The 13339-nt window shown below is 39.8% G+C and overlaps 1 protein-coding gene across 1 annotated transcript in view; it reads left to right on the forward strand.

The window, feature by feature from the left end:
- Window positions 1-13339, forward strand: part of Gli3 (GLI family zinc finger 3) — a 255273-nt gene that overhangs the window by 127363 nt on the left and 114571 nt on the right. Inside the window, exon 3 of the mRNA XM_055603941.1 lies at window positions 6783-6888. Coding sequence (XP_055459916.1) covers window positions 6783-6888 — 106 coding nt within the window. The remainder of the gene's footprint in view (window positions 1-6782; window positions 6889-13339) is intronic.

The raw sequence follows: 13339 nt of genomic DNA on the forward strand, positions 1-13339 counted from the left end.
AAGAAAGAAAGAAAGAAAGAAAGAAAGAAAGAAAGAAAGAAAGAAAGAAGAGACGATGAAAAACCTAAGAGCATTGGCTTTGAAGTCACCTAGGTCCTGTACTTTTCCTCCATATACCACTGGACAAATACCTTAACTGATTTCTCCATCTATTTGTATAAGAATTGTTTCTTGGGGTCAGGCCACATGAAGAAATAAATGCCATCACCTGTCTCAAAAGTCTTCTTTTGTGTGTGTGCTTCAAACATATAAACATATTCTGTGGATTCTATTTATTTTCACTATCATTTTGATTATTGCTGTTATTGAGGCAAACAATTCGAAGAATTTTAGCTCTTCTTTGACAGGAATGATAAATGGGATAGTGGTGGAATTTAAGCAGAGAGAAGAATAACCCATTCTTTAAAAACTTGTCTAATTTTGAACAGAAAGAATGCATGTATCATTCACATTCATTTCTTTTTTAATTCTCTCTCATTCCCCACCCCCAGCATTGAGAACTAATTTAGGTATTTCTGCATGCTAAGTGTGTTCTCTACCACTGAGTTATACAGTTGCCAGCCAGCATACTCAAGATGTTGGTGGTTTTCCATTGACTTTGATGACACATCGTTCTCTAGTAAACATCATTCTCTTTGGAAGGTCTGTGGAGACCAGTATCAACACTCAGTGCCTTGTGCCAGCCCTCTCCAGGAAGGCTTGGGTATATGTTACCTGATTGCTCCTCAGCATTCATGCTTCAGCTGTAGGATTGAGAGAGAAATTGAGGACTTGTCGCTGTGCCTACATTTCTATCCACTGACAGGGATCTTGTCTCATGTGTGCTCTGAGAGTAGGTGGACAGACTGTATCACTTGCTTTGCAGGCTTTATTTTATGGGACATGGGGTGGATCTGAACAGACACTGGGATTTCTTTTCATCTTGATGCTTAGAAATACAGACAGATAAGATGTGGGGACAGTAAAAATGATTTAGAAACGCTGGAGATCCTTGCTTGGGTATGCTAAACTTCGCTGCTGAAAAGTACTTGAGGCTTTTTGATTATTTAGTTCTTTTTTTTTGTTTGTTTGTTTTGTTTTGTTTTTTGAGACAGGGTTTCTCTGTGTAGCCTGGCTGTCCTGGACTTGCTTTGTAGACCAGGCTGGCCTCACAGAGATCCGCTTGTCTCTGCCTCCCCGAGTTGCTGGGATTATAGGTATGAAACACCTTGCCTGGCTGCTTGAGGTCTTTTCTGTTTGGTTCTTTGATAGGACACAGCTCCTAAACCGAATCTTTGCTGATCTTTGGTTTCCTAACAACTTAGGTGACTTCTGAATACATTAACTCCAAGGCCTCTAATGTGGAGCTAAGGTTGCTAGATGTTAATAAACTTAATCAGAGAACTTAAGGCACTTGCCAGAAGTTCTTGAGATTTAGAAATAGTGTGTTTCCTGAGCTGTAAACAGTTTTAAAAACTACTTCATGATCTAACAACAGGTATGTCAAACTTTTTATGTAAATTCAAGTTTTGTGTTTTCAGTGTTATTTCTGATCAGACTAGAAAGTTCTACCATTGTTATAGGAATGTGGCCCTAGATGACAGGTAGACAAATAAGCCGGGCAGTATGTCAGTAAAACTTGAAATTCAGAAGCTGAGTTGTCTGACAGTTCCAGATCCTTTCTGTAGCATGTGCTCTCCAAGTCAGGCCTTCTGTACACAGATTCTCTGAGTACATCTGCACAATTTCTACAGTATGTAGAGACACAGTTTCTTAAAACTTTCGTGACATGGTCTCATTCGGTCATAAATGTCACTGTTCCAGAACACCACATTTTCAGGGTCCAGGTGACGAGCACTTTCACAACACCTGCACCATAGATGCGTGTTCATAACTCTCAGGAGGTTTCACTCTATACAGCACACACTTAAGAAGAACAATATCTTGGTGCTCCATGGGGTGATACTCCATGGATGCTGAACAGGCCTATTCTGTCTGTGTGCAACAGGACTCCTTAGATTCCTCTCAGGAGAACCAGAGACTGTCTTAACTCTAGGTTTGTGGTAAATTACCTGCCATGTCTCCCAAGGGGCCAGATCAGTTCCTCCTGGGTGCTGAATGTCCATAGACAGGGATAGCAAGAGTCAGAGGTTGGTGTCAGTCTGGATGTTGAAGTCAGCTGTTAACAGTGTCTCCCTCCAGCCACTGGACCCTGGAAGAGGTGACAACCGAAAATGTCCCAAGTTTACAAGAAACTGTGGTAAGGTCTGGGGTGCCTGTCTATACCATTTCATCAGTGGAATTTCTTGCCATTGCTTTGACTTTTCCTTTCTTCTTTTTCCCTGCTTTCCTACTTGAGACCTCACTCTATGTAAGGAGGGTGCTTGTATTAAATTTAGCCCAGTAGATACCAGCATAGAAGCGCATGCATCCCTTTAAGGTCTCTTTACTGACAGCAGGTACAGGGGTGGCTAACCATCAGGTGCAGCATTGCTCCAGCTACAGTCTTGACACAGTCGCAAGGCCAGACCGCATTGGTTCCGAAATCAACCAGGAGGACTTCTGCAACCAGCAGTTTACTTCTGTTGATTTCGCATCTACAGCCTCCTGGGCTTTCAGGCCACTCTGGCATTGTTTGGTGAGTTACTCCTTCAGGGCATTCGCTGAGTTGACTTTGATCTCTCCCTTTTTAATCTACATTTTTGTATGTAAATTTCAAACCTTAAAAGACAGTTTCCCAGGATGGCATCCAAGAGATCTTATAGCCCGAGGATACTGAAACTATTTCCTGGGAGAAGTCTGTAACTGAAGATCAATCTCCATGCATTCCCTCGCCATAGGTTTTATGATCAGCCCATGCTGTTGCAAAGAGACCTAAACCTCAGTGCCTCTCATCTCTAATGAACCCCCTAACACTTGGCATGATGACAGGCAGTGTGAAGCTGCATACTGACAACTCTACCCAGCTCCAATGGTTTTTACCATGCGCTTCTATTTAAAGGTATATCAAGTCGATTACATATTCATAAGGTTTAAAGACTTTGCTAGGACACACCTTTCAAATTTCTGCTTAGTATCAGAGGCCTCCAGCACCACAATCAACCATTGGGCAGGTGTGTAATAAATCATCTTCGCAGCCATGCTTGTATATAGTCCACTGCTTACCGTGGCTCCACACACTCACCCCTACCTACTGGAATTTTAATTCCCTCGGTAAAATTGATTCCACCAGGTCTGCACATTATTCTCCCTGTCTTCCATTTAGCGCGTTAGTTTGCTGACAGTAGAGTACACAGCACTTAGCAGTTGGTTTGTGGAGCCATCAGTCAGGAAATTGTATGATAAATAGGAGGTAGCCAGGTTTAGTGGCACTTCCTTCTGCTTCAGCAGTTTTCCCCTGACTTTGGAGAAGTCATCATGGAGTGTTTTGTCATGTCCTGGGGCAAAAGATGGCTAGGGTGCCGTAACATATTACACATACGTTGAGTTATGATGCACCCCAGCTGCTCTGCTCATGTGTGAAAAATAAACCGTGAGGTGGCTGATTATGATGGTTGCTGGCAACAGGGACCTTTTCTCATCTTGTGGGTTTCCCTGTACAGCTTTTTGGGCCTGTGATGGAATATGCTGCTGATACATAGAAAGAACAAACCAAGATGCAAGTTGAGGCAGGCATTTGAGGACTGGGCAGCATCTTCCAAGGAATGTTGGGATTATTCCCGTGTGATGATAGGTGTGACAGGAGTGCTTTTCCTGTGTTTTATTCTTTGTCATTTCAGGGTATGTCAAGCATTCCTTAAATCAAAAGAGGGTTGTCTTGGCTGGTTCTGCCCCTTCCAAAAGAAAAAAGTGGCTTAAGAGGGGTGATTTCCATGAATATCCTAAATGTAACCTACAATTGTTCACATGGGCTTCAAAGTCTAGAAAATCCTGCTTAAACTTAACCAACAGGGAAGCATATGAGTTGGAAAACTCTAAATTACAACCAGTTGTCACATGACATCACATCTTCTGCTCTTTATTTAGATACACTTCCAGAATTAAGAATTCATAAACTTCCCTGACCATAACACTGTATAAACAGGGCTGCAAGATACACATAGAATTAACTTTCAAACTCTCAGAAATGCTTTAAACCTAACAGGTGAGGACTTCACTAAATGTCACAGATGTATGTGATATCTTTCTCTCATGACTAAAACTACGATGAAACTTTTCTTCCAACTCTGACCCAGTTGGTCCCAGTGTTGCCTGAGACAGGTGCCTATGAGAAGCCTTGAGACCATATTTTACGATTGCTTCATTTCCACGCCGTTCTATTAAAAGTATTCCTTTTATTTCCAAGACTGATGACACCAGTGGTGGGGAGGGGTGCTGCAGAGCCAAGCCTGTTTTGGTGTCTTTGATGACCATTGCCTTTACCCTAGATTTGATTGTGATTAATGTGGATCAAACTTCAGACACATTCAGTGAGAATCTGGCTGACTTTCCAACTAGTCTCAAAGACTGCTTCATTTAATTTTATGTTGACTTTAGGAGGATGGATACGATAACTTTCATCAATGCTGCTTAAATAAAATAGGGCATTTTGGTTTTCCATAGGGTGGCTTTTCATCTCGGGATTGCTGAGTTAAGTGTAACAGTGAATTTGCCATGTGTCTGAATAAATTTCTACCTGAAACTCAAATTTAGCAAGCCGTTACAAGAGCACTGGCTTACATCCTTTGAGTACTGATTGTTAAACTTAAAATACAGTAGTTTTTTTTTTTCAGGTGTACTTATGCATTGTGTGAGGTGTGAAAAGTGATTAAATAGCCCCACCTGATGAATTTCCTCATGATGCCACAGTGACACTGATTTGATAACGCCGAATTAATTCCCTCTCTGCTTCTCTACTGTTAACTCCCTCCTTACCTGATGTTACAACAAGCACGCATATTCACTGAGTCAGTGGCATTCCTGAGTTTCGTAGAACTCTTGCGCTCTTTCCTAGGTTTTGAACATTGGGGAATACTAATGAAAGAGCCCCTCCTTTGTGGGCTGCATGTAATTAGTGTGTACATCCTTATATTTTTTCCCTCTTACCTTTTTGTCCTAAGTATACTTAGATCTTTAAAGGAAGGACACCAGGGGAAAACTTGGGGGGAAAGAGAGAAGTACAGCTTACATGCTAGAAGGTATATTGAAGAAAACTCGGTAAATAGATAGATGTAGAGGGAAGAAAATGAGATTCAGCTGAGGTCAACAGTGTACTAGCCACCCACGTCCACTCACATTTATTACTTGGCACCCTCCATTGGGGTGCCTCCTTGCCAACTCAGGAAGTGCAGTTCACACGCTGGCCTGTTGTACTTGGCAGTTTCCTAGACCTTATTGCCAGGTTTGTACCTTCCGGTGGCTGCTCTCGATGCACAGAACCTGCTTGTTGGGCTTCTGTTTGATTTGCCTTTAAGCCTGCTAATTATAATCTTAAGAATCCTGAAGGAACTGGGTACCATTCTAAGGTTTGTTGGCTGTGCATTTTAATCCCCAGGAGTGCTCTGCTGTGTGTGCCTCTGCTGTGACATTGACTGTCAGTGCTCAGTGGCACCATTTAAGGATCACATTCTGACATATTTGCTGTGATACCAATTAGCACTGGTGCTAAAGGTACAGATTTTGGTCTCTCATTTTATTCCTTGGAACGTAGACAAAATGTTAGTTCTAAATCCCTTTGTCATTTTCTTCAGTTCATAGACCAGATCACTATATTTTAAATAAATCTTTACCTTTAGACTTGAAGAGACATCAGGTACAAGTAAATTTGGGTAAGGAGATTATGGAAAAGTAGAACACACACCCAGGACCCTGCAGCTGATGGGCAGGATGTGAGGAAGAGCAGAAGAGAGGGGCTACATTGGCTACAAAGGGAATAGTTTTCTTAGTTCCCCCATATCTCCCTCTGTGATGAGGCCCAGTGGATCTTATCATCACTCCCAGTCAGATCTGTAGGTCTCTTCTTTGGGGAAAGAGGAAATTTGACTGTCCTGGTACCAGAACTATGAGGCCAAGAAGAAAGGGAAACATGCGGGGTTTTTTTTTTTTTTGTTTGTTTGTTTGTTTGTTTGTTTGTTTTTTTAATCATGTATATGTTGTGTGTGTGTGTGTGTATATATATATATAGACACCAGCAGAAATTGTAGGTAAGACACCTTTAACCCCCCCCCCCCAGGGGGCATGACACTGATATTAATATTGTGGTGTGCTTATTTAAAATTTACTTGACAATGTGATTTTTTTCCTAGTTTTGTGAATCCTACCCTGTGGGCAGCCTTCCTTCCAAAGAAAGAAGCTGTGCATCTCGTTCTTGCTTTTCCGGTGTAAAGTGCACCAGTGGCTCTGCTTTTTCCAGAGCAGGCATGCATTGCTTGCCTCGTCATATTTCTACAGTATGTCAGTGAGCCTCTTCACTAGCTTTCAATGACTGTTCTAGAAATTCACTTTTAAAGCATTATTTTTAATTATCTGTATGTGTGTCTGTATGGCGATTTGCACATGACTTCAGGTTCCTGTGGAAGCCAGACAAAGGGGTTAGATCCCTTGGAGCTGGAGATGTAAGCAATTTTGAGCCACTGGATGTGGGAACTGGGAATCAAACTCAGGTCCCTCTGCAAGAGCCACAAATGCTCTTAATCATTGATCCATCTCTTTGGTCTCAGCTCTTGAAATTCTTAAAAGAGATTCGGTTCAGTGAAGTTGCCTTGGGCTGAAATGCTATCTTAAAGTATTCGTTTTATGTAAGGTGTACTTTCTTTCCTTTTCAGACCCTCCTCATCTTTTCCCTGCCTTCCATCCTCCTGTACCAATTGATGCCAGACATCATGAGGGCCGTTACCATTACGACCCATCTCCTATTCCTCCATTACATGTGTAAGTATTAAAACGTTACCCATTAATGAAATGGACCTAAATACTGGCTTTTATGGCTTCAGGACTTTTTGTTAATGCATGTCTTCTGGGCTTTGAAGCGGTGATAGCAGTATAAGGTTTACTCTTAAAACATGGCAAAGGTCTCTCTGTTCCTAGACTCACTGTAGCAGACCCTGTGCTTTTGGAGTTTGCCTGTCATAAGGTTTAGCTTGCAACTGCTTTCTGACTATGTGGCTGATGAGAGACAAACAGCTGTGAGATACAAAGTTAAAACTGAAGTGTTAAATTTAAATCCTGAAAGCTTAAAATACGTGTTTGGTTTTGGTTTAGGTTTGAAGTTAAATTTTTGTGGTATGTGGAAGAGTTCTGACCAAGGATTACAGTGGATCAAAATGAAATGTTTATTATGGAGGATTTTTCAGAGTCCCCGTGGTCCATATACCAACAGTCGCTTGATTGATGAGAATGTCACCCAAACAAAATGGCAAATGTGACTGAGCCCGTGCTTCACATAAGATAAAAGAAAAGAAATGCAGCGATAAAATGTATTTATTGTAAAAGAAAATCTCATGGAAATAAATATTATCTCACTTGGTATTGAGGGGAAAGAAAAAGAATCGTGGATTTACAAACGAACAGAGCATTCTTCTGCAGTACCATCCAGAAAGCTGCCATATGCTATAATAATTGGATGTTCTCTCTGGGAGGGGCTGCTTCCTGCTAATGGCCTTGGTACACATGTAGTCATATGTAATAATCACCTTTCTTTCTGAGACAGGGAAGTTAGAAAAGCAGGAATAATACTTTGAAGAATAATGCTGGTTATATAGATGCTAGATTGCATCTCTCTGACTATTAGTTACAGCTGTGTAATTATATGGTATGCTGAAGAAAAATGAAGTTGTTTTAAAGCAAGTCCTCCTCTGTGAACAGAATTAATTGATATTAACAGTGCTAACTGCATGCCCACGTACACATATAATATTTTACCAACCGGTTTTGGGATCCATCTCCTATTACTGAATTGTAATTTCAGTTCCGATTTGCCTGGAGGTAAGTAATAAATCTGCATTGAGACTTCTGTAAGCATTGCAGAAGTGGGTATTTACAGAGGGAAAGGCAGAAACTTGCGACTTACTCTTCTTGTGACTTTTACTGGAATATAAGCAAGTATTTACAGAGTTCTGAAGCTTGCCGAGAATACACACACATAAAAGGAAAGGACCAACTGAAGTCCTACTACACAAAGGGAAAAGTGACTTTCTAATTGAGTTCGCAAGATGACCTGTGAGTCACCTTTATGGTATGGATGGGACCGCATGGATCTTAGTTGGGGTTCCGTGTTGTATCTAGATGATACAAGGCCTTAGAGACAGATGTCTAATTCCTCCTGGACTTGAGTCTTTGTGATGAAGTAATTTAAGTCAGATGTTCTATGGAATCTAGAAGCTCTTCACTCTTTCAAAAATCATGTCCTAGAGATTTTTTTTAACAGGATGTGCTGAACTCTTTCTTCTGGCCTTATTATAGTTCATCTTATAAGTAGACTTAAGTAGGAAATTACCAATTTAAAACTGCACTTATTGGTCCTCTGGCGGACTTATAGGAACAGCAAAGCCACCTGCACCCACTGTTTCAGTTCATAGCAAAAGCAGTGACACAGTTAAGGTAAGTCATATCTGGAGTTGCTGAGAGTTGGTGGACTCTCAGCTTTTGGTGGACTTTTGCTTCAGCTGTGACATTGAGCTGCGGTTTCTAAGCTTCCCAGTGCTTTCTACTTTTTCAGCCAAGTTTTAAGATACATAAGCAGTAATTGACTAAATTGTTCTTGAGCAGCCTACATGTATAATTATCAAAGAGTTATAACGTAAGGCTGCTTGACAATTCTGAGTTTCAAGAGATGTTGTAGAGGGTTCTGAGAGAATGTTGTGGCTGTGGAACACAGCACATGTCTGTAGTTTCCTGGGGTTGTGCCACTTCATCTTGTTCTAGCAGATCCCTGGGTGGATACTGAGCTTAGGAAAGAGGCTCTGGGAATTTAGAGCAAGTTACATCTCCACGCCTTTATAGAGTTTCCCCTTCGCATTGCCTTCAATGCCTTTGCATGGTGAGCTATGGTTCATACTATCCCAGAGGCTGTGTCTGTAGCATCTCATGTGTACCTATTTATTGTCATGGTTTTTTTCTTGCTTGGTAATTTGTCAGGAGTTGTCGTTGCTCTTTGCTCCTTTGTGGAAAGTGCCCAGCATATGAACAGATAGACAAGTAAATGGCACTCAGTGGACAGCCAGGCTGGTCCAGTCTTTGAGGCAGTAGTTGGGTTATTAGCACGCTTGGATTCCCCTTTGGGTTTGCCACTCACTTGTTCTGTAGGCTCTGGCAAACTCCTCATGGTGTGGTTTTTCCACTTTATTGAAATGAAGCTGTCTACCTTGCAGAAGGAACTCGATAAAACAGCCTTCATGTATGTATTCTGCAAAGGTTGGCTCTCTAAATGCTTAGGGTTGATATGTAAGGGCATTGAGTTTCTTCTGGTCTTGCTCCATGATAACCTTTTCTTTTTCTTTTCTTTTTAATTGAATTTCTTTTTCTTCACAATTTATTCATTAAATATCCCGGGGTTGGGGATTTAGCCCAGTGGTAGAGCGCTTGTCTAGCAAGCGCAAGGCCCTGGGTTTGGTCCTCAGCTCCGGGGGGGAGGGGGGGGAGGGGAAGACAAAATAACAAAAAGACCAAAAAAAAAAAAAAAAAAGAATCCCAATTGAAGCCCCCTCTCTCAACTCCCCTGTCCCACCCTCCCTTCCGCTTCTCTCCCATTCCCTTCTCCTAGTCCACTGAAAGGGGGTATTCTCCACTATTGCCACATGATGACTTTTCTGACAGGTGTGGGCACACTTGTAACTGTTAATGCTGAGGGTGTTGATTGTAAATGTGGCCCATATACCCAAGTCTTCAAAGTAGTAACTATAAAGTGTAAAAGTATCTTATTGAGAATTTGAATTCCAGAATGCTTGCTGTATAATTGTCTTCTGGAAAATGAAATCAAGTGAACTAACTCACTAAAGCTTTTAGAGTGAATATTTTTAATTACAGGAGGATAAAACTTGGAGATATTCTCATTATTTTGTAAACACAATTGTTCTTCTGGTGCCAACTTTAGAAACTAAATTATAAGTCTCTGGAAAACAGGGGCCTGTGTTGATGGAAATGCTGACAGACCAGTGTTCAGAAGGATGGCAGGCACTGCGGTAATTATGCTATCATATTCCATCATTAAAGAATCTATTGAAAAGATTTATAAATTGCCCCTCTTTTTAGATAAACCACCCAATATTAAGTCATCAATGATATGGTGCAGAATTAAATTAAAATCTCATAAAATGAAATATGTTCTGTATTAGCTGTTTGACACTTAATTTGCCTCTGAATGAGTAGAGGAAATCACAAATTAACCTGCTTTTGTTTTTCCAACCGTGGCTTATTAGGTGGTAGAACAACTGCAATTACAGCCCAATAATAACCCAGAAGCCTTATAAATATGTACGGAAATATGTCAGCCCATGTTTAAAAACCGAGTTTGTTATGTGAAATGCCATTAGCTTATCCTCCTCGCTCTCATGTTGTTATCCACAGTTTCTGGTTGAGCAGGGTAGCTCAAGGATAGAAATTTAGGTGGGAGTGAATTTAGGGAAGAGGATGAATACAAATAATATTAGGATTTGTTGGTGATATTTCTTTCAGCTCAAAATCATGAACTTAAGTTAGAAACGTATCTCACGCTAGCTTGTCACATTAAATTGTTTTATAAAATAAACAATGGCTGTGTTGTGTTTATGCCATCCAAATAGTTTCTTAAGCATTGACTATGAGAATCTTTTCTTAACTTTTGAGTTGTTGGGAATGAATTCGCAACGGCTTGTGCCCAAACGACAGTTGAAATGTCTTTCTTTCTTGTTATGATCACAGACTCTATGGATAGGGAAAAACACGTTTTAGGAAAAACACGTTTTAGAAAAATCACCAAAGTCTACATAGCGTATACTGAGCTTAGTTGGTGCATCACTGATAAACCGTAGCAGTGATGGGTGGGTTTTGTTCAGTCTTCTCTGTGCCCTGGCTTGAGTTGTTCACATCAGGACTGTATCATATCCTATGGGCCCTAATGAAACCCTCTAGACGACTAGTTGCTACCAGTTTTTAAAGTTTCTCTTAAAATGTAGACAGTTGGTTAGTTATATCTTGCTCCTCCAAGAATACACACACATTTTCGTGGCTTTTTTTTTTTTAATAGCAGTAAAGAATGTACTTTTGCATTTTGAGTATGAATGCATTTTAAGTGTTGGAACCTATTTGATCATTTTTTTGTTTTAAAAGTAGGTATGATTTACTTTTAGAAACCCAAATTATTAAGGTTTTGAATTCCAGTATGATTTCATTCACATTCATTTAAGGTTCCCAGGGTGTGCTGGGATCTATTCTGTATGTAAAAACTCTTTGAGCCAAGTTTTTCTCATTCATGAACCAGTATGAATTAGATTTTGGACTCTCCCTTTGCTTTATACCGAGATCTGCAATTCATTTTCCAAAGCTGACTCCTTAGTTACTAATCCATTGCAATAATTCAAGCCCCAGTGATCTGATCTTCTTGCCAGTGGAACTGAGCACTGTGCTTGGCCCATGTGGTGGAGGAGAATAGCACTTCACCAGCATCTCCAGCCGGTACACAGATGCTAGTGTGTACTAATTCCTCTTAGAAAAGCGCCTTTATCTTCGCTGGCCAGTGAAAAATGAGTACTCTCGTGATTCTTTTCCTTGAGTCAAGGTGGCTTACATGGAGGCTACCCAACTCACTGCAATCACTCTTAACTAAGAAGAGCTATTCTTTTCGCAAGAAGTGCTCCACCTCCTGCTGCCTGGAGAGGAAGTACAGGGAAGAGCATTCATATTAGCTTTGAAATAGAGTACACTGGGACAAGGGAGGCTTTGCCCCCGTGATTAGACAGCCTTTTAGGCTTGAGAGCAGAGGGTGAGCAGCAAGTTTGGAGAATGATTGCATTCATTATTTCCCAGAGAGAGAAAGTGCAAGAAAAGATAAACCATTATGGTAAATATATAGAGAAAGATACATTGAGTAGATGACCAGGGCTGTTATTCAGTCTTCCTTCACCAATGGATTCAGCATCTCTTTAGTTTATTGGGAATACATGAAACATTTATTCAGAAGTCTTCAGCCTGATCCTTTACTTAAAACTCTATGATGAGTACATATGCAAAATAGTGGTTTCATTTCATTCCAAGGGAATCCTCCACTAAGATAAGGAGATGTAGCAACATATTATATTTGGGGCATAACTGGTTTTTAATATTTTAATAGCATAATTTAAAAAAAGAAAGGAAAGTGTTTTATATCCTCTAGTGTTTGGATCTACCACAGATGCTGCTGAGACTGGTAAAGTGTAATAACATTCTATTACATTGAGTATTGTATTTCTTTGCATATGTGCAACTGAGTCCATGCTGTACTATTATTATTATTATTATTACAGGGTTATAACTATAATATAATTTTTATATTATAAAATATTACACATATAGTATAATCATATATGTTTATATATAAATATTATAATTATAATTATATTATTATTATTTTAGTGATGAGAATGGATTGTTGTTTATTAGGCTGCTGTCACAAGTTTTTTCTTTTCATTTTCATTTGTTTGTTTTTGTTAGAGTATGTTTCCTAATGCCAACAAAGCTATCCCACTCAGGAGTGAAAATTCCAAAATGCTTGATTGCTAAGATTCTATTAAAAGTTTCTATTGCAGTGGTAAATGCTTCCTACCACCAGGCTAATCCCTTGATAGTTAATCAGCTACTGTTATAGAGATTTGTTGTCTCCTTGGACTTGGGTACTAGTTGTGTGTGTACATATACATATACATATACATATACATATACACATACACATACACATACACATACATATACATATATACATACATATACATATACACATGTATATATACATATATACATATAATAGTACCATATATATGGTACTATATATATGTGGTACTAGTTATATGTAGATATATGGTACTAGTTATATTTTGAATACCAGAATTTCGTTGATAAGGGACAAAAGAAACAGTTTACATGGGAAAAAAAATACATAATAATGACCATAGCCAATGCCTTTGATTTACCGTGTGTGTTAAGCTCAATTTTAAAGGCTTTCCGTAATTATCTACTGTGATACTTGCCCGAAGCCTATGATGGGGGTTTTTATAATTAGCCCCATTTTAAGCTTATAGCCATCCAAAGATTAAGAGCATATAGCATAATTGCTGTGGGCCATGGCTGTATTCTAGTTCAGGGATTGGAGTCCACACTATTTGCCCCTGTTGCTGTGTCTCTGCTGATAGAAATGAAAACCACACACTTTGCA

Source organism: Psammomys obesus, unplaced genomic scaffold (genome assembly GCF_907164565.1).
Source record: "Psammomys obesus unplaced genomic scaffold, mPsaObe1.curated_primary_1811, whole genome shotgun sequence".
Lineage (NCBI taxonomy): Eukaryota > Metazoa > Chordata > Mammalia > Rodentia > Muridae > Psammomys > Psammomys obesus.